The 21,650-nt window shown below is 52.7% G+C and overlaps 8 protein-coding genes across 8 annotated transcripts; 5 read left to right on the forward strand and 3 right to left on the reverse strand.

Annotated features, from left to right (window-relative positions):
• Positions 1-190: 190 nt before the first annotated feature.
• Positions 191-2,970, forward strand: BJX68DRAFT_230167 (putative protein kinase). The gene is made up of 3 exons (XM_071039184.1): positions 191-578; positions 642-2,138; positions 2,196-2,970. The coding sequence occupies exons 2-3, from the start codon at positions 671-673 to the stop codon at positions 2,741-2,743; spliced, it is 2,016 nt and encodes a 671-aa protein (XP_070902379.1). The 5' UTR covers positions 191-578; positions 642-670; the 3' UTR covers positions 2,744-2,970.
• A 189-nt stretch (positions 2,971-3,159) lies between these two features.
• On the forward strand, positions 3,160-5,408 carry ilv3 (dihydroxy-acid dehydratase ILV3). The gene is made up of 3 exons (XM_071039185.1): positions 3,160-3,364; positions 3,442-4,844; positions 4,921-5,408. Exons 1-3 carry the CDS (start codon positions 3,297-3,299, stop codon positions 5,286-5,288), a joined length of 1,839 nt encoding a protein of 612 aa, XP_070902380.1. The 5' UTR covers positions 3,160-3,296; the 3' UTR covers positions 5,289-5,408.
• A 27-nt stretch (positions 5,409-5,435) lies between these two features.
• Positions 5,436-7,027, reverse strand: BJX68DRAFT_230172 (lysophosphatidic acid acyltransferase LOA1). Its single transcript, XM_071039186.1, has 3 exons — positions 6,760-7,027; positions 6,457-6,700; positions 5,436-6,391 (listed from the first exon to the last, which is right to left on the reverse strand). The coding sequence occupies exons 1-3, from the start codon at positions 6,788-6,790 to the stop codon at positions 5,626-5,628; spliced, it is 1,041 nt and encodes a 346-aa protein (XP_070902381.1). The 5' UTR covers positions 6,791-7,027; the 3' UTR covers positions 5,436-5,625.
• A 145-nt stretch (positions 7,028-7,172) lies between these two features.
• BJX68DRAFT_230175 (putative MFS transporter) lies at positions 7,173-9,152 on the reverse strand. The gene is made up of 3 exons (XM_071039187.1): positions 8,641-9,152; positions 8,326-8,572; positions 7,173-8,276 (listed from the first exon to the last, which is right to left on the reverse strand). The coding sequence occupies exons 1-3, from the start codon at positions 9,014-9,016 to the stop codon at positions 7,259-7,261; spliced, it is 1,641 nt and encodes a 546-aa protein (XP_070902382.1). The 5' UTR covers positions 9,017-9,152; the 3' UTR covers positions 7,173-7,258.
• Positions 9,153-11,483: 2,331 nt separating this feature from the next.
• BJX68DRAFT_230176 (TMEM198/TM7SF3 family protein) lies at positions 11,484-15,291 on the forward strand. The gene is made up of 5 exons (XM_071039188.1): positions 11,484-11,652; positions 11,710-11,845; positions 11,906-11,954; positions 12,009-12,396; positions 12,442-15,291. Exons 4-5 carry the CDS (start codon positions 12,027-12,029, stop codon positions 15,084-15,086), a joined length of 3,015 nt encoding a protein of 1,004 aa, XP_070902383.1. The 5' UTR covers positions 11,484-11,652; positions 11,710-11,845; positions 11,906-11,954; positions 12,009-12,026; the 3' UTR covers positions 15,087-15,291.
• Positions 15,292-15,575: 284 nt separating this feature from the next.
• BJX68DRAFT_253415 (ERF4 family protein) lies at positions 15,576-17,208 on the forward strand (the record flags this gene model as incomplete). Its single annotated transcript, XM_071042716.1, has 2 exons — positions 15,576-15,664; positions 15,960-17,208. 2 exons carry the CDS (start codon positions 15,576-15,578, stop codon positions 17,206-17,208), a joined length of 1,338 nt encoding a protein of 445 aa, XP_070902384.1.
• A 396-nt stretch (positions 17,209-17,604) lies between these two features.
• Positions 17,605-19,330, forward strand: BJX68DRAFT_204032 (AP-2 complex subunit mu). Its single transcript, XM_071037614.1, has 3 exons — positions 17,605-17,998; positions 18,062-19,064; positions 19,124-19,330. The coding sequence occupies exons 1-3, from the start codon at positions 17,662-17,664 to the stop codon at positions 19,128-19,130; spliced, it is 1,347 nt and encodes a 448-aa protein (XP_070902385.1). The 5' UTR covers positions 17,605-17,661; the 3' UTR covers positions 19,131-19,330.
• A 232-nt stretch (positions 19,331-19,562) lies between these two features.
• Positions 19,563-21,203, reverse strand: BJX68DRAFT_230179 (uncharacterized protein). Its single transcript, XM_071039189.1, has one exon. It carries the CDS (start codon positions 20,921-20,923, stop codon positions 20,078-20,080), a length of 846 nt encoding a protein of 281 aa, XP_070902386.1. The 5' UTR covers positions 20,924-21,203; the 3' UTR covers positions 19,563-20,077.
• Between the last annotated feature and the right edge of the window lie 447 nt (positions 21,204-21,650).

Consider the following 21,650-nt stretch of genomic DNA (forward strand, 5'->3'; position numbering starts at 1 on the left):
CAAGGCTCGATCAAACACAATGGCCCGGAGGGTCCAGGTCCACGAGGGATCAATCAGGCAATTTGATTGCCTTTTCCAGCCGCTTTTCTCAGAGCATTACTGAATGCGGGGGAGCACTAGACCCGAAGCGTGGCCATCAGCTGACCCCGCGTGGTTGAGCCAAATTTTCCTGCTTCAACACCAAGCGCCAACCCGAAGCAGAGCTGCAGAAGCGCTCGAAGTTGAAATTAAAGTGCGCGTGTTCTATTAATATACGACTGGCGTGAAATTACTCCGCGCAAATTACGTCGCCGTTGTGACTGATTTGATTCGGAGATCATTCCTCTCATTACTCGGCCCTAGAAAACCAGCCCCCATCCGCCCTCGACTTCCTTCCCTTCTTCGCCATCTCCGTTATCACTCCTCAATCACGTTCCTTTTGGAATTTGGGTCCGCCGGTACTTTGTACGGCGACTGTTGTTGTTTAGTCGGCCTTGTCTTCGATTCTTGGCCCGAGGGCTCCAGACTTCAGTGCCACTAGATTGCTTAGGATTGACCCGAGCGGGCGTTTCCCCGATCTCTCCCGCACGGCTTCGCAAGTATGGCTCTGCCTTCGTTAAATCTCGTTTTAACGTTGGAACAAGTCATCTAATCAGATGCAGCTTCCTCACTCAGACCCTTTACTCGTTCGATGGTTCTCTCAGAACCTCCCCAACCGACCGATAGGTCAGGAGCCGGTGTCAATCAATCCGAGTTACACAGGCCTCGCGGGACAACGGCTTCGAGCGACAATGAAAATCACCCAATGACCCCCGTGAGTCCAGGTCGAGGGAGTTTTGATTCTGCCCCTTTGTCCATCGGGCACGCCTCGACGGATTCGATGCACGATGCGACCCATAAAGAGCACCACGCGTCCGCCCACCCTCTTCCCTCGTTACAGATAAGGACCGACTTCTCAAACCCTCGCCAATTGAGCCCTCATCGAGACGCGGAGACATTTGTGCATCACAGTATCTCCTCTAATAGCCTTCCGCATCGCACTCCAAGTTTGCGGGGATTGATGGCAGGGCCAAGTCATAGTGGGGGCTCCCTATCCCCAGCTTCTTATTTGTCGTCTCCACAACTAATGGCAATGGGAGATATCACACCTCTACCATCGCCCATCGGCGGCGCATCGCCTTGGAGACTTACAACGCGTCGCGATTCGCAGTCATTGTCCCGGACCTCTTCGGTCGCATCAAGGACTGGCTCGAGTCTCAGTCTAAGGCCTATCGATCCTTCGCAGGTATCCGTTTCAGAACCTCGTTCGCGCGGCAAAACGCCTACGATCACGGACAAAGTAAGCGTCGAAAAGCATTCAGACACACATACGGCTCCGAAGCATACGCGCAATCGCAGTTTAAGTGAGTACGTGCCGCAGGGTCGAGGAATTCCTGTGAAACCCCGCCCCGTTGCTGTCTCCGGAACCGGCGCGCCCCAGGGGATTACTTCATCATCGAGCACGGACTCCAAGTCCAATAATTTACACCGCGAGCAGTACCTCGCAGTTCATCGAGGGATCGCATTACCTGCCGTCCGCCCACCCTCCCCGCCACGAAGCAGTGGGTATGGTGCCAGCGATAATGATTCTGTTATAATCCATCCGTCTGATGCGCAGGGTGCGGAGGAACTTTACTCAGTGCGATCAATTCGGACTCAACAACCCCGACTGTATCGCAAGCTCCGACAGTTAGGGCATGGGACATTTAGTCAAGTGTCTTTGGCTGTGCGCGTGGAGACTGAGGAGAACGGTGAATCCGGGGACGGGCCCCAAGACGCTGCCCCAGCAGCTCAGAAGTTAGTTGCTATCAAGGTCATCGATCACGGACCGGCAGGGGGCGCGGATGAGGAGCGACTGGAGGTTTCGCTCAAACGAGAGGTTGATATACTCAAGTCACTAAACCATCCCTCTTTAGTTCAACTGAAGGCGTTTGGAAGTGATGAAAAGCGCGCTCTCCTTGTACTGGACTACTGTCCAGGCGGCGATCTCTTCGAGGTTGTTTCGCACAACACTAGACCTATGGGTCCGGGGCTCATTCGCCGTATCTTCGCCGAGCTGGTTGCCGCTGTGCGCTATTTACATGAGCATTACGTAGTTCATCGCGACATCAAATTAGAGAGTAAGTTTCAACGCTTGTGTCTAGTCAGGCTAGTGCTTACGCGTTAACTCTGCGCAGACGTTCTTGTCAACATACCGTCGGAGTCCCTGCAAAAGAACGCCGACTGGCGCACATATGACCGTGCGGTGGTGACTCTCAGTGACTTGGGCCTGTCAAGGAGAATTCCTGAGCCTCCAGAGAGTCCTCTTCTACAGACTCGTTGTGGCAGTGAGGACTATGCAGCGCCGGAAATTCTCATGGGCCAACAGTATGATGGACGCTCCACCGATGGCTGGGCACTCGGTGTACTCCTCTATGCTATGATGGAGAGTAGGCTTCCATTCGATGCTGTGCCTGGAACTAGGGGCGACCCTGCGAAGCTTCGAGCACGAACTCCACACCGTATCGCGCGTTGTGAGTGGTCGTGGTATCGGTACGCTGACAGCGATGGCGAATGGGACCCCGAAAAGGGGAGAGACCTGGAGGGGGCCCGAGCATGCGTGGAGTCGCTGCTGAAACGGAATACAAAGCGAAAAGGTCTCGACGAAATTGCATCCTCTGAGTGGGTGAAGGATGCGATTGATGTACCCGGTGGGTTGAAGCGGGGTGATAAGGAAGTTCCGTAGAGCTGGCCTCTATCTTCTTTACTGTACTTTTCTCTTTCCTTACTATTGTCTCTTTTACTTTACGTCTTGCTTTATGCGATGATATATGATTACTTGGTCGGCTGAGAGCCGAATGGTCTATGAACCTTTGGTTAGATTGTGATATTATACCCTAGAAGCTACATACTCTACAAGAGTGATCGCTCACCCGGTAGCTTCCCCACAGAAATAGAACGACTATATTTGCGACCAGATCCTTTGACTCACGGGCTGATCGCCTCAAGCTATATAGAACTGAAGAAAAACAAGCAATTGCTAGGGGGTTTAGTAGGGTCTCTTACTAAGCCCGGCAGTTGATTGGCGCGCGGGGAGGACGCGGTCAACTCCGGCCCCCGACTTCGCTGCGGAGAACTTTCCACCAGCTCGGCTCTTCGTCACTTTTCGCTCCAGAAAGTCGTCCACGCTCAGAACTCCGACCATTTTCCTGCTCAATATTCCTTATTTAAGCCTTTGGACGTAGTGCGGTGTCTCCTTTCCCCAGACAGACAACCGTGCGTGATCTGGGCAGACGACAATGCTTCTCTCACAAGCCCGGGGCCGCCTGCCCTCTGCTCTGCGGAGCTTGGCCAACCAGCAATCCATGTATTTCACCCTCCATCGCAGCCAGACAGTGACGATTCCCTTACAATTACTTCGCCACTAACACCTACTGTCTCTAGCCGCCCAATCTCAACCACTCTCCCCAGGCAAAAGGCCTCCCCTACCGACGAGCCCGTTCTCAACAAGGTCTCCCGCCATGTCACACAGCCCAAATCCCAGGGTGCCTCCCAGGCCATGCTGTACGCCACGGGTTTGTCAGAGGCGGACATGAACAAGGCCCAAGTTGGTATCTCGTCCGTCTGGTACAACGGCAACCCTTGCAACATGCATCTTCTAGACTTGAACAACCGTGTCCGCGAGGGAGTGCAGAAGGCTGGATTGATTGGCTTCCAGTTCAACACCGTTGGTGTCAGTGATGGAATCAGTATGGGTACCAGCGGCATGCGTTACTCGCTGCAGAGTCGTGATCTGATCGCCGACTCCATTGAGACCGTCATGGGTGGCCAGTGGTATGACGCCAACATCAGTATCCCCGGTTGTGACAAGAATATGCCCGGTGTCCTGATGGCCATGGGTCGCGTGAACCGCCCCAGTATTATGGTCTACGGAGGCTCAATCAAGCCCGGCTGCGCGTCAATGCAAAACAACGCCGATATCGACATTGTCTCTGCCTTCCAGGCTTACGGTCAGTACATCACAGGCCAGATCAACGAACCCCAGCGTTTCGATATCATCCGTCACGCCTGCCCCGGAGGCGGCGCTTGCGGTGGTATGTACACAGCCAACACCATGGCCACAGCCATTGAAGTTATGGGCATGACCCTCACCGGTTCCTCGTCCAACCCCGCCGAGTCCCAAGCCAAGTACGACGAATGTGTGCGCGCAGGAGAGGCCATCAAGAGGCTGCTTGTTGAAGACATTCGCCCCTCTGACATTTTGACCCGTCAGGCCTTTGAGAATGCCATGATTGTTGTCAACATCACCGGCGGCTCTACCAATGCCGTCCTTCACCTCATCGCTATTGCCGACTCCGTCGGTATCAAGCTCACCATCGACGACTTCCAGGCCGTATCCGACCGCACTCCCTACCTCGCGGACCTGAAGCCTTCCGGAAAGTATGTCATGGCCGATCTTCACAACATTGGCGGTACCCCCGCCCTCCTCAAGTTCCTCCTTAGGGAAGGCGTCATTGACGGCTCCGGTATCACTGTCACTGGTGAAACCCTCGCCAAGAACCTCGAGAACGTTCCCGACTTCCCCGAAGATCAGAAGATTATCCGCCCTCTCTCCAACCCCATCAAGGAAACCGGTCACATCCAGATCCTCCGCGGCTCCCTCGCTCCAGGCGGCTGTGTTGGTAAGATCACCGGTAAGGAGGGTACAGTCTTCACGGGCAAGGCCCGCGTCTTCGACCACGAAGACGACTTCATTGCCGCTCTCGAGCGCAAGGAGATTAGCAAGGATGAGAAGACCGTCGTCGTCATCCGTTACACCGGTCCCAAGGGTGGCCCCGGTATGCCTGGTATGTTACCTCCTAAACAACACCAAATACAACCTCGACTTCCTTGACCCCACTAACTAACTCTTCCCTACAATAGAAATGCTCAAGCCTTCCTCCGCCCTTATGGGCGCTGGCCTCGGCAACTCCTGTGCTCTCATCACAGACGGCCGCTTCTCCGGCGGTTCCCACGGTTTCCTGATCGGTCACATCGTCCCCGAAGCCGCCGTGGGTGGCCCCATCGGACTCGTCCACGACGGTGACGAGATCACCATCGATGCCGACAACCGCGTACTGGACCTGCACGTCGAGGAGACGGAGCTTGCCACTCGCCGCAAGCAGTGGGAGGCGGACAATGCTGCGGGTAAGCTGCCGCAGACTGGTCTGAACCTGCGCGGAACGCTGGGCAAGTACGCGCGTAATGTGAAGGATGCTAGCTCCGGCTGTATCACGGATGCGTTGGATTAGATGGTTGTCTTGGGAAATGTGTGGATTGTATACGTATACCTGAATGAGCTGTATCTTTTTTTTTTTTTTTTTGGTAATAGCTGGCTAGCTTTGGTTTGATAAGATTTAGAGATCGAAAAGCGTTTCTATTCTTCCACACCTCATCTCCTCCTCACTTGTATACTTATATATTGCTTGCGTACTTGTTTACCAGCAGGAGATTACGACGGAGTGACCACGAAGTGACTTCATATGGGGGAGTGAGTGAACCTATCATGTGTTCCTATCCGTAATTATTATAATATCCCACAAATTTGTCAAATTACAACCTCGTCATCTCAATCTGCCCTGAACAAATCTACCACACGCGCTCCGTCCTCTTCCACGTCTTCACAAACTCCTGCTTCTCTCGAACCCCCAGCCCAACCCTCTTCACGCGCCCCAACCTCGCAAGCGAATCCCCCACCGTGTCCAACACAACCTTCTCAGCCGGACTAAGGTCAACCTCTACCTTCCCCGACGCAGACGCCACATCACGCCCTTTAGACGCACTCACCTCTTCCAAGATATCAAAGTAGTTCGTCTCGTATGTTGAGTTCTTGATCCGCGGGCTAACGCTCAACCCCTGCGGACCCGAAACAACCGCCTCGGCGATGCGCACGCGAATATAATGCGTCGGTCTGCTGAGGAGTGCCCAGAGGAAGCTGAGATACGAGCCCGGAAGCGGTGTGACGACGTCCTCGGGCGAGTAGCGCAGGGAGACGGGGAAGATTTTCCCATTCGGTGCGACGCTTGCCAGGGATGGGGAGAGCGGGAGGATTCCGCGGCCGTTAGTGGTGGTGCATTCGGCGAAGACGACGATTGGGCGGGTCGAGTATTTGCGCGCGAGCGCAGACAGGGTTGTTGTCTTTGTACCGCTTGGTGGGGAGAGTTTGGGAGAGGAGAAGGCGCGCAGGATTGCGGTTAGGAGAGAGATGTGTTCTACCTCGCGGGTGTTGGGGTATGAAGCTGTGAAGATGGGGTCGAAGATTGCGGCGAGGTAAAGGGCGTCGATGGGGGAAGTGAAGGAGGCGGCGATTACGGAGCCCGGACCGGGGAGGCGAGATTGTTGTTTGGAGAGGGAGCTGCTATTCTATTAGTAGGTACTTCTGTCCAAGCCAGGTCATTCTAGAAATCTCGAGGTACTCACCCCTTTCGCACACCGTCCACTTGGAGATCGACCCACCAGATACTCGGGATGCCAAGTATACACCACAGCGCTGCCTTCTTACCCAACGATCCAATAGGAAGCCATTGTAGTACCAGGAAATAGCTCACGCAGGTGAAGATGAAGAACGGGAGTCGGAAGAAGAATAAAGACAGCCGTATCGGTAGCGGAAAGCAGCCAGACACGGGTTGCGGTGGGAGAGGGAGGAAAGGAGCGATGCCGGAGCCTGTAGAACGACTGTTAGCTCAAGGAGAATTTTGTACAGTGCTCAATGGGTTTGCAAACCTCGATCGCGAAACTGAGAGAATTTCTCCATGGATATAGAACGGTGCTTGAATATGCGAATGGATTAGAGTGAGGGGCCAGAACTTTGTGTAGCTTTGCTATGTGGCCATCGCAGTGCGGAGGAGACGGTGGATGATGGGTGTATAGGTAGCTCGGTGAGATCAGGTGGAAGACAAAGCGCGGTGGAATGTTTTCAGTCCTGAAACAGAAACAGGAGTTCAGGTCTCTGGAAGTTGCGAGTGTGGAGTGTGCGAAGTGGACAGCTCTGGTCATTTTGCGGACTCCGGAGCAGCGAGCTGTGCCCGATGACATGTGAGACACTCACTGCCTTGGCGCCTGAGGCTCCCATCAATGGTCGAGTACTGCTCTAGTCAATGCGATACAAGGCTGATCTATGAGTTGCAGAAGAACAAGTTATTTCTATCTAGTCTATATACCCTTGTGCCCAGTACGCCGTCTATATGTACAGATTATATATATATATAAGTGCCGCCCACGCTCAATCGCCGTGGTCTTCAGCCTTATCCACGGTAGGAGGCAGCTTAAACGCCCAAATAGCTATTCCAACGCAACAAAATGCGGTAGATGTCATCATCCACGCGAGACCAACCCATGGGCCTCCTAGCTCAAGGCCGACTTGGAAGACTGTCGTAATTGACAAGCTGGCAATGACATTGCCAAGAGCCTGCAAGACCTCGATCACAGTGAACAATCGCGCGGTCTCATCACGCTCCACCAGCGTTGTAATCAGGGATCGTGTTAGATAAACAAATCCAGAGCCACAAGTCTGGATTATCAGACTAGGGATCAGCATCCCAACGCTAGGCGACAATCCAATGCCTAGTGTGCCTACCGCGAGAAAAATAAGACTCACTCGCGCGAGCCGGAGGTCCTTCTGGTTAGACTTCATGCGTGGCATCATGCGCTTTGAAATGAGAGGAATAATGACCAGAAATAGAGGTATAGTGAGAGCTGGTTTGAAGGACATGAGGAGGTTCGCTTGGGCTATGGTCCAGTTGTAGCGCGCAGAGATGTATTGGACCAAAAACCAGGAAGAGCCCCGACTGAGACGGTAGACCAAGAATGCGGTGAGAAGGAGGAGAACTTGTTTAGACCGAAAGATAAAGGCGTAGGGGGTGAGATACGATCGTAGTGTTACCCACAATGAAGCGAGGGATGACCTCTTCTTCGTGATGGCGAACGTCACCCCCTCCTGTAGATCGTCCTCAGGATCATTCAAGAGGTTTGTGTTGAGTTTTTCAGAGGAACGTCTGGGCTCTCCGTTGGCGAATGATAGCCGGTCAAGTTCCATCTCCGACGGTTTTTCATACGAGTCTTGTAGAACGGCATTCTTGGTTTCGGGTAGGAGCAAGGCCATGAAAACGCCAACAATGACCACACTCCATCCAATCAGCATCGGGATCCAAGGGTTCAAAACCATGAGGTATGAGCTAGCTGCACTGGAGATGAAATCGGCGCCCATACTGGCGACGCCGAAACGGAAGAACATCAACGCCCTAGGCATCTGGTCAGCGATATGCATTAACAATGGGAGAAGCCACGTACCTCTCTTCTTCTGTCGTCACATCCGCCATCATGGTATAAATGATAGCAATAGTGACAACCGGTCCACCGCCAAAAATAAAGGTCAAACATGATGCCCAAACGGCCCGCAGAGGGATGGTATCGGAGAACCACATCACAACAAACATGATAAGGCAATTCAGGACAAACCCAGGGATGCCAAAACAAAGTGCCTTTTTCCGACCAAACCGATCAGCCAGCAGTCCATACGGAGCGGCCAGCAATACACCTGCGTGGGATCGTCAGCTCAACCCAATGATCTAGTACCACGTAGGACGAAATTCGGAGATTACACACTGAGAACACCCTCGAAGAATTCCATAAACCCTTTGACAGCCGCAACCTCGCTCTGTACCTCCTTACCCTTGCACAACTCTTCGGCCACCTGCCCATCGGACCCGATCTTGGTCGGATCAAACTGCGTATAGTGTTCGCGGCAAGCAATCGACTCATAAATCCTTGTCATTGGCCCCCCTGCCATCACGAATCCAACTTCGACGGCTAGAACCATGGTGAAGAGTGTGATCATAAGTCGAGTACGGATCGCGCCATCGATTACCACGCGATCTTTTGTCCCTCGTCTGTCGAGCGATGGAGGCTCGCCGTCAGATTGCGATAGGAAAGGGACATCCTCGCTGTCGCGCGGATCCTGGTACTGGAATTCAGGGGTCATGGTGTCGCTTCCATTTACTGTCGTTGGCGAGGGTTGGGTGAGGATCAGTTTTGTATATATAAGAGTCAATCCATTCCTCCGGTGATGAAGAAACGATAGCAGGCAGACACTTTTGAGAGGTAGGTGTGAGAAGCTCAGTAAGATCCGGGGGGGCTGAGACTCGGCTGAGTTGTCAATTTGAAATTCCGGAGCAATCTCACCTGGGAGGCCTATCGTTTCAGTCTCCGAAAGCTGCTCTGTAAGTTGCAGAAAAGCCCAGAGATCACCAGACAAAAGGAAGCAGATGCTCTCATTTTGAATGCCTGCTTTCCAATCAATCTATTTCCATTTGGCCTTGTTGACTTTTGCGATAGAAGCTCTGCTTTGAAGACTTGGTATACAATAGACCAATGGCGGGCTAGGCCACAATCGGTATGGCTTAGGCATAGCTTTCCGTCTGAGTAAGCATGAGTATGCTATTTATGTAAATCACGTGACAATACCTGACATTGCTTGCTGTGGGGACGTTCCCGTTTGGAGCTCAGGAGTAAAGTCAGGGTCCGTGCTCAGGCAGCCTGGACCAGGCCATGGACACAATCAAAGATTCAACGCTCAGGACTCAACTTAACTAATCACTCGAAAGAGACTCAAGAAGAGAGAGAGATGCATGGCTTTTGAACTAGTGAGTACTGAAGGCAAAACCATCTCATGAGTGAGATCTTGAGTGAGACCAGTCATTCAGTCATCATATTTTCCCCATTTTGGACAGATACCGCACTTACCTATCTTACTCCTAGTATCTGAGCTGGAACCCCTCGCATATGTCAATAGTTTCTATCCCTTCGGCATTATCTACGTGCTTTCGCCGTCTTATCTCCTCACCGCATCTCTTGGTGCATGCCAGCTACAGGAACTCAACGCCCGCTCGATCACCGAACTTGTTGGCAAAAAAAGTTCTCCCAAACTGACTTGCTCTGACAACGCAGAGCTGCCTGTTGACACCTCAGATGTTCTTCCGTCAAGCAAAAGTTCGTCTTTCGAGGCTGAAGGCTCTAATGCAGGTCCAGAAGACGAAGGATTTAGTCGGGCTGCTGACTCGCTCAATGCCCCTGATTGAAAACAGGTTCAAACTTGGCGGAGTTTCCTATCCAGTGAGAGCACAATTTGTTAAATGAGAAGAGACCTCCAATGGACATTGTTCTCCTCGTCTGGAGCCAAATCACCAAGCGTGGCAAGCCATCAATGAGACGTGTCGATTGCAGCAGCTGACGACACGGCGGGCTCCAACTACTGGTGCTCCCGCTGGCTAGTGATGCTAGTGCGATCGCGATAGTCGACGATCGTTGGTCACTGCCGTAAGCCAAGATCAGGTCGTCCTTGTGGTGAGGTGCAGGGACCAGTCGGAACGCCAATATTGAATTGCGATTTTCTCTGAACCGACGCGGTTCACGCGAATAATCCTGATTTCTAAACTGATCTCTGTGACAGTGTGACGTCTGGAAGGCTTCCAGGCTCCCGGCCTATCGAATATCAGCTTTGAGCCAAGTCGCGAGCTTCCTGACTCTGCTCCGTAGGTAGCATCGAGTCCCTTGTTTGTTCCTGAGGACAGCAAAGACATGGCTCTGAACGAGGTGTTCAAAGGTTCCAGCACATCGGGCCAATGTTGCATTTTGTCCTCATGATTGGGTATCACCAAGGACGCAGGAAGGCCCATCCTACACGCGCATGCATTGTGGGATCCTTCTGCTCGGTGTGATTGATACTTGCGCTTGACCCGGGGACCAAACTCTCATCCAATCATCGTCCCCTCTGATGGACAGTGTACGACACTGGTCGATCAGGTTATGATTTTCTCTATTCGCGCGTTCTTACTTTTTTTTTTCGACAAGCCCGCCGAGTGGGTAAGCCAGCGTCTTCCATGCGTTGAGTCTAATTCCCATTCTCTTCCGCTGGGGCTAGACGGTGAGCTCTGCCCGAGCCTCGCTACTTGATTCCAACAATAATTCAAATTTTGGAGACTTTCGCCTCTGAGCAGCCTGTCGATATTTACTTAGTACATGCCAAATCTCACTCCTTGTTCCCTTCCAATTCCTTCAAGTCCTCCTGTCATTGCTCCATGTGCGCCTCTACCTAATACATGGTGTGTACTACGCTGTGGGTATTCTTTCAAATCACCTTTTGTGCCACGTTTTTGTCACTATTCTGCACACCAGAGGATTGATTAGCTGTCTTGTTTCTCTGGCTAGGTTTCATGGTTGCTTGCGGAATTATGTGAATAGGTATCTGAGGAGAAGCTCGCTGCAAAATTCGAGACTAGCACTATATCCTCGCGTCAGTCGTCCTCCAGCTAGCCGTCACACCTCCGCCCTCTCGCCCTTTCATGATGAGGGTGTCCTTCCTTTTTGTTCTGGCCGCCTGTTTCTTCCCTTTCCTGCTTGCGCTTGTTATCCATGTTCCTCAAAATGAACGTCCCGGATATGGCGCCCTCCTTTCAAGGGAAACAGAAACAAATACTACCGAATCCTCCGAATCCTCACATGATGATACAACGCCTACCAATGCGACCAGCGCTGCAACTCCAAGGAATTCGACGTCAACGTCGGCATCGCCTAGCTCTGTACCGCTGCTGAACACGTCGACAGATGAAATTGATGAGGGTAAGCAACTGTGAGCACTACTCTTGCGAATCCTTTCCCAGCTAATGCTCCACACAGAAGAGGGGAGACAAAATGTAACTTCACCAGGGACTTTGCCCATTCAACCGAAGGTGACGCCTGCTCTCGGCGTAGGCGGCTTTATCCTGCTCATGACTGGTGCGGTCCTCGCACTAATAGGAGTCCGCAACCTATGGTGAGTTACGTCTTTCTCGCGGCATCTGCCAATCTACCATACTGATCTGGAAATGTCCAGGGTTCAAGTTTTTCTGTCCTCAGCCTTCCTGACAAGCTTAGGAGTAACGGTAAGCAGCTATGCTAATAAACTATATTCCGTCCTAACGAATCTATTTGTCTAGGTGCTTATTGTCTATGTCATGAGTCCTCCCGTTCGAAGCGCAATACAAGGAGCGTATCTCGTGGCAATTTTCTTTACTGGACTCACCTTTGGTGCACTCGCGATCGTGTTCAAGGAATTAGCCGAAGGCCTCGGGTGTCTTCTTGGAGGTTTCTGCACGAGTATGTGGCTCCTATCCACAAAATCAGGCGGCCTTCTCACAGCAACGGATGCCAAAACTGGATTCATTGGGGCGATTTCTGTGGGATTCTATGCCATTTCGTTCAGCCACTACACACGGCCCTATGGCTTGATCGTCTCAACATCAATTGCTGGAGGTACTGCCGTATCTCTGGGGATTGACTGCTACAGCAAAGCAGGATTGAAGGAGTTCTGGCTTTACCTTTGGGGTGAGTCTATTTTCATGCTCGAGTAACCCAGCTAACAGAGATTAGCTTTGAACGACGACATTTTCCCCCTTGGGACCGGCACATATCCGGTGACTCGCTACATCAAAGTTGAACTCGCTGCTACAGTAATAGTGGCCATCATGGGCGTGATATCTCAGTTACGCTTATGGAAGGTCGTTCGTGATAGAAGGGCAAAAGAGGAAGAGAAGCGCCAAGAGGAGCAGAGGCAAAAGGACGAGGCCGAGGCCGAGACAGGGAGACGATTGGAAGCGAACAACATGAAAGAGCGAATGGAATGGGAGGCCAAGTATGGCGATCAAGGAACAGACTCAAGTTCCCAGGATATCCCAGAGCTAGCTGCGGGTTCGCATGTATTCCCTGCGGACGAGAGGGAAGCCTTGAAGGAGGAAGCTACAGAGAAACGAAGCATTTCCGATTCAGCGGTATCTTACCGTTGCTCTGACTGCAGGGCACGAGGTGAGGACGGCGATTCAGATGCTAGTGAGGAGACCAAACGCGATGAAAGCGAACAACACGGCAAGGATGAGTCCGATCGAACTACATGCGCGCATCAAGCTACTGGAGATGATGGCTTTGGCCCTAAGGCCTTGCACGACGCAGCGACAGCGGACGACAAGAGCTCAGCTATGACGGCAATCGTTGGTTCTGAGACCATGTCAGTCTACTCTAAACGCCTTTCCATGGCGCCTTCGCGCAGGGCGTCAGTGAAAAGCGCTGGAAGGCCTGTTTCGGAGTCGCAGGAAGCTTTGATTCCCTGCGACAACGATGCCTGCCCTGCGCAAAGTGTCAGAGAGGACGCTGAGGATATTGGCTCGGATTGCCACACAATCGCCGCAGACAGTCATTACCAAGCGATGCTAGATGAGGAGCAACCGGCGAAGGCTGAGGAACTTGGGAACTCGAAAAACCCTACGGACGCTGAGGTACCTACAGATCTGAACCAGCCTACGAGTTCCCAGGAGTCCGCAAGAGGTGAGGATACACCCGCAAAGAACGATACGCTCCAGCCGAAAGCAGCTGTTGCAGATCCACAAATCCAACCAGTCGAGAGGAAACATACTACGATAAAGGCTGTGGAAAGCCAACCGCTTCAGGTGTCGGCCGGCAATGAGCCGGCCTTTGAAGTGGCCCCGCCGAACAAGGGTACATCCGAGCAAGTAACGCCTCGAACGGAAAAGGTTTCTGAACCTGATGATGTTGGAGGAGAAGCCTCGCCCCAGAGCACACACAGCCGCATGGAAGGCCCTGCAAAAGTTTCTGCAGAGGTGCCGATGAGCACGAACAACGATGTGAAGACTGAGAAGCCAGAAGGGGCCAGAATAGTGGATAAACCATCACAGCTTGAGGGCCCTGGCAACCAAGGCCAGAAAGATCAACTGACGGAGGACTTGACAAACGAGAGCCGCCCTAAGCCTGAAAACGAGCGCCCGCAGCTTGAAAATGGCTCACCAGAAACGTGGTCCGCAACAAACTCTCTGCCAGACGACAAGTTCTCAGAAGGAGCAGATGAGCCATTAGTGTCACCACCGACGGGCAAGCAGAAAGCCATTTCTTTGGTTCGAGTTCCACCTCCGCCCAAAAACGAAGAGCCCAAGCGACTGGACGCAGAGACAGTGGAACAGATTCCAAAACATACGTCCAAAGTCGTTCAAACCTACCGCATGAATGAGTGGGCTAAGCATCTGGTGGCGGCTGATATACCTGAACTGGAACCCATCCAGCCATTTGACGATGCGCCGACAGAGTGTCCTGTCGACAAAGAAGAGATCGCTGCGCCTGTTAAAGTCGCGGAGCTCATGCAAACGCCCTTGAATGCGCAACCACCTCCGGCTGTAGAGTCCCGAAACTCCGGGAAAGACTCAAACGAGCTCCGTCCGCATGACTCTCGAACGGGTTCACAGAAAAAGAAGAGGCGATCTAAATCGCCCAGGCGGCTCTCCGGACTGTCGGTTGGTTCAGCGCATAGTCTGGCTCACCATTCTCCTGCAGTGCAACCACAGCCAGGTAACCTTGCCACTGCCTCTTCAAACACACTACTCATAAACGTTGCCTCGGCCGAACCGCAACAGGAGGAGAGTGAGAAGCTGCAATCGAAATGGAAAGGACCTCCTCCACTAATAGCTGTGCGCGAGGACATGATGCGCAGCCGACTGTCTTCCGTCTCGCTGCCAACGGACCCCTATGTGCGGCATAGCGCCGGTTATTCGCCCACCGATTTATCGCCACGGTATTCATCGACATTCCCAATCGCGGAAGAGGATGATGATATACCGCTGTCTCAGCGCCGTACAATGCTCCACCAACAAGCCCCTGCAAGTGGACTCCCAGCGATCCCGCCCCCGGCCGCACCAGCAAGGTGGAACAACAGTGGCGTACCTTCAAGAGCCAATTCCCCGGCGGTTTTGGCAGCTTGGCGGGAGTCAGTCAGAGAAGACCTCAAGGAGCGGAGCGATCCGCTGAAACTAGCTCAGCCCCCAGTTGCCGCTAGCGGACCGACTGATCGCAGCTCATCGCCGTTTGGGCAATTAGGGCAGCGCAATGCTTCATCAACCAGCATCGGAGACAAGATTGCTGAAGGGATGCAGCGTGGCGACATGAGCGAGCTGCACCGAGAGGCCATGCGACGGATGCAAGCGCAAGCCAATAAGAGTGTCAACCGCCTGGTATGACGGATCATTGGCCACGACCCTTTTTCCTAACTTCTGTATTTTGTTTTGTGACGATGTTAGCGATGAGATATGGATTTGGCCTCTCCCCCTATTACTTAATCTTTGTTTTGTATAGTGTCGATCGCATGTGGGAGGGAAAAGCTGGGAATGATGTAATATCAATAGTGAAAGAGATGAAGCATGATGAAGGAATCTGGAGTTCAAGTTCTGGCCGCTCGTAATTTCGCGAGCTGGGCCGCTGGGATCTGCATCCCTTTAATGCGCGTGAAGGAGTGAAGTCATCGATTCTGTGATCCTTTGATGTGGGCACTGGGCAGGAGTCCAGGGCTCTGGAGCACTAATCTAGTCTCTCACTTTTTGGGCCCAGACTGGTAAAGTTGGGTCCTTACTTGGGGCTATTATTACTATTTATTGCTGGTGAGGCGAGCCCGGTGCTGCCCGGAAGGCTGGACATGGGGATTGTTTCTGATTTCAGAGCTTTAAAGGAAGATGGATCAGTCGTTTTGCTCACTAAGTCCGTTTTTCTGCTGCTCTTTTGCCCTTTTGCTCACTCCCATTCTCTCTCTGACCCCAGAGCTGTGTGTACTGGCAGATTCAAACTGATGCATCCAATTGACCCCCTCTACTGAAACCCCCTCCCCAACCTTGCTGTCACTCCTTCTTGAAAACAGAAAATCCCTATTCTGCTTCTAGACACTCTTTTCGCAAGCTATCAGTGCAGAGAAACACTCTATTTTCTGTGGATGTCGAGCTCAGATCATTTCTTGACCTTTGCAGCCAGTGCGCCCCTTTTCGCCGTCCTCCAGCCAATCACAGCCGCCCCTGACCCTCATTTCGATCTCCTCGTCTTCTCTCCCATCTGCCTCTGCAAAGTCTCTCCTTCACCACGGCTTCCCCTCCTCCCTCCTCTCCCCTCTCCTCCTTCGCCACTAGGTCTCGGTCTCCGCCAAAAACGGCGCACCAGACTGTATCCCACGACCTCCCTCTCGTATCACCGCCCACGATTGAAGAGCCTGCTCCAGCGCATCCGCCCCCGCGCGTCACCTTCGACTCCCCTCAGTCAACATCCCTTCCGCCATTCGAACAGTTGGAGATTGAAACACCTCCTTCCTCCCGAGCCAGATCCTCGCGCGTCCAGAGGCCTTCGTGGGTTTCTACCTCTAGGATTTTACGGCCCCCTCCCGCCGTCCGACTCGCAAATCCCGTCAACTACGTTCCACGCATCACACCAATAACGGTACCTCACCCGTCACAGGTTTCCGACGAGAATCTTCCGCTTGAAGCGCACCGCGACGCGTACCCGCTTTTATCAATCCCGGAGCGGCGTCGCAGCCGGCTGACACCGTCTCCGAATAGCCTTTCGGTAGAGCGGAGCCAGCAGGAGTCGGAGAGTGGCCGCTCCAGCATCGCGGTGCCTCGAGGGCAGAGGCAGAGCGGCGCATTTGAGGACGTACCTCTAGATATGGAGACTATAGCTGGCCCCGGTGCGGATCGCCCACGCCATGTGGCCTCGCAGCATTCTCTACGATCACAGTCGCAAATAGCGTCAATTCCCTCAAATCCCGGTGGGCCGCATGGCGAGCCTGAAGTTTCCGAGGAGCTAGCATGGGGACCGGCTCATCCCTGCTTCCCACATATTAACCCGCATGTCCCGCTTGGGTCTGAAGAATACTTGACCACGCGTGTCATTCGGATTCGGCGAGATTGGATGGACAAGGGTGATCTTGCGCCCACGTTCTCCAACCTCTATCCAGAAATTCTCGACCCGTTACTACCGGAACAAGAGTTTCGGAGGGTTATTGCGACGGTGAATGAAGAGCTGACCCGCGCATTCAACCCGTATAGTCTTCGCAACTGGATAGACGGCGTTCTTGGCTTCATCACAGGCTGGATCTGGGAGGATCTGGGGGCGCCGGCAATCAAGGGCCACCTGAAGCGGGTCGAGGACTGGCTCGAAAAGTGGAACCGGGAGGTCGGGGCAAAGGACGGGGTTCGTATCTGGAGTCTCCGACGAACAGCGTATATGTCGCTGGACATTCAAATCCCTGATCCAAAAGTCGGTATTGTGCCCAGCGAGGGTAACCAATCGCGCCCAGGCACTCGACCGGACAGTGGTCCATGAGCTTCAGATTCGCCTTTCACCTTTCTCTTTTTATACCCCTCCCTACTTTAATTCTCCGACTCTGTGCATTAGCGACTCTCGGATTTCCTTCTACTTGTTTGTTTCTTGACTCTCGGCTTATGAGATGATGTCTTATATCATTGATACCTCGCTTCCATGACTCCACCGAGGGTCTGGTTGGTTAATTCGTGTATATTTGGAGCCTAGAATTGGCACTCAAATGCACAAAGCTAGAAAATACATGTATTACTATCATAGCTAATACCATATAATTGCGGATTCATTAGACTGTGTACAGTAGACCGCATAGGCTCCGTAGTCGTAGATACGTTGTAGATCAAGTGGTTCTTGGGAGCTCCGCCGATCGCGGGAACTTCTCCTGGCAACTTTCTTTCCCCAAAGCTTCAAGCTTGTCCCCCCTCCTCAACCAAACCCAACGCCCACCACGCTACAATGCTTTCCGGAATCCTAGTCTTCAACCAAAAGGGCGAGAACCTTATCTTCCGTGCCTTCCGCAATGACTGCCGGCCCCGACTCGCAGACATCTTCCGCATCCAGGTCATCTCCAACCCACAAGTCCGCTCCCCGATCCTGACCCTGGGCTCAACAACATTCAGCCATGTCAAGCACGAGAACATCTACCTCGTCGCTGTGACGAAGAGTAATGCGAATGCAGCGCTGGTATTCGAGTTCTTGTATCGTTTTATTCTGCTGGGGAAGAGCTATTTTGGCAAGTTCGATGAGGAGGCTGTGAAGAATAACTTTGTGCTTATTTATGAGCTTTTGGATGGTACTGCCCGTCTATCTAAAAACGCCTTATTATGATCATACTAATTGATCCGTCCGGTGGCAGAAATCCTTGACTTTGGTTACCCGCAAAACACCGAGACAGACACATTGAAGATGTACATCACGACCGAGGGCGTCAAGTCCGCGATCGCAAATAACCCCACCGACTCGAGCCGGATAACAATGCAGGCAACGGGCGCCCTCTCGTGGCGCCGTGCAGACGTGAAATACCGCAAGAACGAGGCCTTCGTCGACGTAATCGAAGACGTGAACCTGCTCATGTCCGCGACAGGGACCGTCCTCCGCGCAGATGTCAATGGGCAGATTGTCATGCGAGCCTATCTGACGGGAACACCAGAGTGCAAGTTTGGGCTGAACGACCGGCTCCTTCTCGACAACGACTCCGCGGGCCCGGGGTCCGGTTCCGGATCAGGGTCGCTGGGAGGGAACAAGATGGGCCTGGGAAGCTCCAAGACGCGTGCGGCAGCAGGTTCTGTGACACTCGAGGATTGTCAGTTCCACCAGTGCGTGAAGCTCGGCCGCTTCGACGCAGACCGCATCATCTCCTTCGTACCGCCGGACGGCGAGTTTGAACTCATGCGCTACCGCGCCACGGAAAACGTCAATCTTCCCTTCAAAGTGCACCCGATCGTGCGCGAAATCGGCACCACGAAAGTTGAATATAGCGTCGCGATCAAGGCAAACTACTCGTCGAAGCTCTTCGCCACAAACGTAGTCATCCGCATCCCGACCCCGCTCAACACCGCAAAGACCACGGAACGCACCTCGCAGGGCCGCGCAAAGTATGAGCCCGAACACAACAATATCGTCTGGAAAATTGCGCGCTTCTCCGGCGGCAGTGAGTACGTTCTCACCGCGGAGGCAACTTTAACGAGCATGACGAATCAAAAGGCCTGGAGCCGGCCACCGTTGAGTCTGAACTTTAGTCTGCTCATGTTTACGAGTTCCGGGTTGCTGGTACGGTACCTCAAGGTCTTTGAGAAGAGCAACTACAGCAGTGTGAAGTGGGTGAGGTATATGACTCGCGCGGGAAGTTACGAAATTCGGTATGTCTCTGATCTCCTTAGTAATTACGGCCTACAGTCGTTGCTAATACCAGATATAGATTCTGATCCTTGCATTTTTACTCACCTTGGTAAATCGAACATGTTAGCATTTGTCTCATCTTACCATTCATTTTGACATTGATCATCTTCTTCGTTGCCTACTACTAGCTGGGTAAGGTTAATGCTTGCTGGTTGAGCTTGGTGTTCGGCGTTTGAAATAGGTAGTTTACATACATCCGTATACATCACATCATATTGCATTGCACCTCTTACTGTGTCTTCACTGTGGGTAAATTCACCAAAGCTTCCAGTGATACGCGACGAGTACTAAAACCGGGATATGAAGATCGCGCGTGTGTGTATATATATAGAAGTGTATGTAGATTTGTACTCACTGACCCAAGAGATGTCATATCGATTCCTACCACTAGTCCACTCCGGGAGTGTTCAATCATATCTCGCTGCTGGCTTAGCGTCACCAAGAAAGAAATATATATAGTCAGACCTAGGTCGTGGAAGCAAATGGGTCAAAAGATTTACTATACTGAGGATCTAGTGGTGCTCGAACCAAGCAAAATATAAGATATAATAAAACTAGCAAGTCACACATATGAGTGTCAAAACGAGTATCAAAATGAGATAGGAATGGAAGACAGTGACACAATACGGTTAGAGCGAAGAGGATGAGGTAGACTCGCTCATAGAGAGGTAAAGAAGATTGATAGATAGTATAGTATTGTACAGACCAGGCTAAGCGAGGCTGGATTAAAAAGGTAAAGTAGCCTTCAAGATAGATAAGACAAGATAGAAAGAAATGAACAAAAGAAAAGAAAGGTAGCAGAAATAATGATACAGTGGTCAAGAGCATGTTCAGCGGACCCAAACCTCAGATATGTAAACAAGGTAAGGCAAGTGGATATATAGCACGGAAACAAAAACATAGGTATCAGCCCCCATCCAAACTCCGAGATCAATACATATATAAACCAGGTAGATGGTGATACAAGGTCGCATCACATCCAGTCCTTATGAATGCGACTGCGAACCATCCGTTTCCCGCGTCGGAGGCCCACGTTCCCCTCACCGACGAGAGCCTGCCATCGCTGGCCGACACTTGCGTGGTCTTTCCCCATGCGTCGCGCGCACTCGTCCCAGTCATGCTTGGAGAGCTGGAACTTCTCTAGTACCATCTCTACCAGGCGCTGGTCGTCGTCTGTTGACCAGGACATGTCATCTGCTGGTGGAGTGGGGTCGTTGTTTGACTCCTCGATTGAAGGGAGAGCTGTGTCTGGATTGAAAAGTGGAAGGTTGGGGAATTGTTCGTGCCGTCGGCGTTGTTCGAGCGAGGGAGGGGATTGTGTAACGGGTGGTGAGTGGAGGGAGTAGAAGTCTGTTTGGGAAAGGCCGAGAGGCAGGTCGTAGGGAAGGTGGCGGCGGCGTTTTGGGGTGGAGGGGTTCGAGAGGGGGTCTGAATCGTATGGGGTAGGAGTTGTGTCGCGGTCCATGTCGGTGTCTTCTTCGTATGTATTGCGCCTTCGCTTATTGGGACCGCGAGATGGTCTAGGCGATTGAGGTCTTGAGGAGAGTTTGGGCGAGGCTCTGGCTTTGCGCGACGAGCTGGCGGGCGAAGGAGGTGTGGGACGGATGTTCAGGGGGCTTAGAAGGCGAGCTGGTTTCGCTCGTCGCGGAGATGGCGCTGGCGAGCCGAGGAGTGACTGGAGTGCGCGACAGGTCCCCAGCAGGCCGTTGCCTGGGAGGCCGCTGTCGTCGTCGGATGGAGGCGGCGTTGAAAACAAACGCATAGGAGTGAAGCGCGACGGCCGGCGCAGGTCGCAGGAGAGCGCAGACGGGAGCAACATGTTGCGCGGTTGCGATTATCGATAAGTAGGATGTATTGGTGGGAGACGAGAATGAGCGATGCGATAGGAGGGGTGTTTGTGCGATGCGCGAATGGGCGCTCGTTTGCGCCGGAAGGCCTCTCAGCAAGCAGGGAGCGAGTGACGGGTGTAAAAATATGTGTAGACGCTTTCCTGAAGCTGGCGCGTTGGAATGGGCGATTTCCGGGCGATGCGACGGACGGTTTCGGCGGCTGGTGGATGAAAAAGCGATGAAACTTGAGGTGTGTTGGGAGGGAAACGAGCGAGGATGTTTGTGAAGCGGGAGCGATAAGTTAATGTGAAAAGGAGTCAATCAGGGTGGAGCCGCCACCGACGTTTGCGGATGACCCACGGCCAGGCTAGCTCAGAAAGCAACAATGAATGACTGCATCAGATGAGTAGGAATAGAATAACTGCAGGTACAAGACTTCAATGAATGACTGTGATCAGGGACTGGAATAGATCGGGCACTGCCTTCATTCTCTCTCCTGCGCCCTGGTTTCTTTATTCCTCTACGCCTTTGCGACAGGGGGATGGGCTGGTTTTGAAGCCTACGAGACACCTGAAGGGTCTATACTCCTGTAGCAACATGACCTTGGACTTGGCCCCTCGTGCACTGAGACAAGGAGAAAAGGAGCCTTCGAGGGATGCATGACGCAAGGCTGATAAATCTCCTTGACAGGCCACCGAGAGGACTAACTTGATCATC

Source organism: Aspergillus pseudodeflectus (genome assembly GCF_044049435.1).
Source record: "Aspergillus pseudodeflectus strain CBS 756.74 chromosome Unknown BJX68scaffold_8, whole genome shotgun sequence".
In the NCBI taxonomy this organism is placed as follows: Eukaryota; Fungi; Ascomycota; class Eurotiomycetes; order Eurotiales; family Aspergillaceae; genus Aspergillus; species Aspergillus pseudodeflectus.

Bases quoted from the DNA above. Each gene is read 5' to 3' on its own strand.
- BJX68DRAFT_230167 (XM_071039184.1), top strand. From the start codon at position 671: ATGGTTCTCTCAGAACCTCCCCAACCGACCGATAGGTCAGGAGCCGGT. The intron at 2,139-2,195 runs GTAAGTTTCAAC...AACTCTGCGCAG, and splicing joins TCGCGACATCAAATTAGAGA to ACGTTCTTGTCAACATACCG.
- ilv3 (XM_071039185.1), top strand. From the start codon at position 3,297: ATGCTTCTCTCACAAGCCCGGGGCCGCCTGCCCTCTGCTCTGCGGAGC. The intron at 3,365-3,441 runs GTATTTCACCCT...TACTGTCTCTAG, and splicing joins TTGGCCAACCAGCAATCCAT to CCGCCCAATCTCAACCACTC. The intron at 4,845-4,920 runs GTATGTTACCTC...TCCCTACAATAG, and splicing joins GGGTGGCCCCGGTATGCCTG to AAATGCTCAAGCCTTCCTCC.
- BJX68DRAFT_230172 (XM_071039186.1), bottom strand. From the start codon at position 6,790: ATGGAGAAATTCTCTCAGTTTCGCGATCGAG. The intron at 6,701-6,759 runs GTTTGCAAACCC...GTCGTTCTACAG, and splicing joins CTCTCAGTTTCGCGATCGAG to GCTCCGGCATCGCTCCTTTC. The intron at 6,392-6,456 runs GTGAGTACCTCG...ATAGAATAGCAG, and splicing joins GTGGACGGTGTGCGAAAGGG to CTCCCTCTCCAAACAACAAT.
- BJX68DRAFT_230175 (XM_071039187.1), bottom strand. From the start codon at position 9,016: ATGACCCCTGAATTCCAGTACCAGGATCCGCGCGACAGCGAGGATGTC. The intron at 8,573-8,640 runs GTGTGTAATCTC...GATCCCACGCAG, and splicing joins ATTCTTCGAGGGTGTTCTCA to GTGTATTGCTGGCCGCTCCG. The intron at 8,277-8,325 runs GTACGTGGCTTC...CCAGATGCCTAG, and splicing joins GTGACGACAGAAGAAGAGAG to GGCGTTGATGTTCTTCCGTT.
- BJX68DRAFT_230176 (XM_071039188.1), top strand. From the start codon at position 12,027: ATGAGTCCTCCCGTTCGAAGCGCAATACAAGGAGCGTATCTCGTGGCA. The intron at 12,397-12,441 runs GTGAGTCTATTT...AACAGAGATTAG, and splicing joins GTTCTGGCTTTACCTTTGGG to CTTTGAACGACGACATTTTC.
- BJX68DRAFT_204032 (XM_071037614.1), top strand. From the start codon at position 17,662: ATGCTTTCCGGAATCCTAGTCTTCAACCAAAAGGGCGAGAACCTTATC. The intron at 17,999-18,061 runs GTACTGCCCGTC...GTCCGGTGGCAG, and splicing joins TATTTATGAGCTTTTGGATG to AAATCCTTGACTTTGGTTAC.
- BJX68DRAFT_230179 (XM_071039189.1), bottom strand. From the start codon at position 20,923: ATGTTGCTCCCGTCTGCGCTCTCCTGCGACCTGCGCCGGCCGTCGCGC.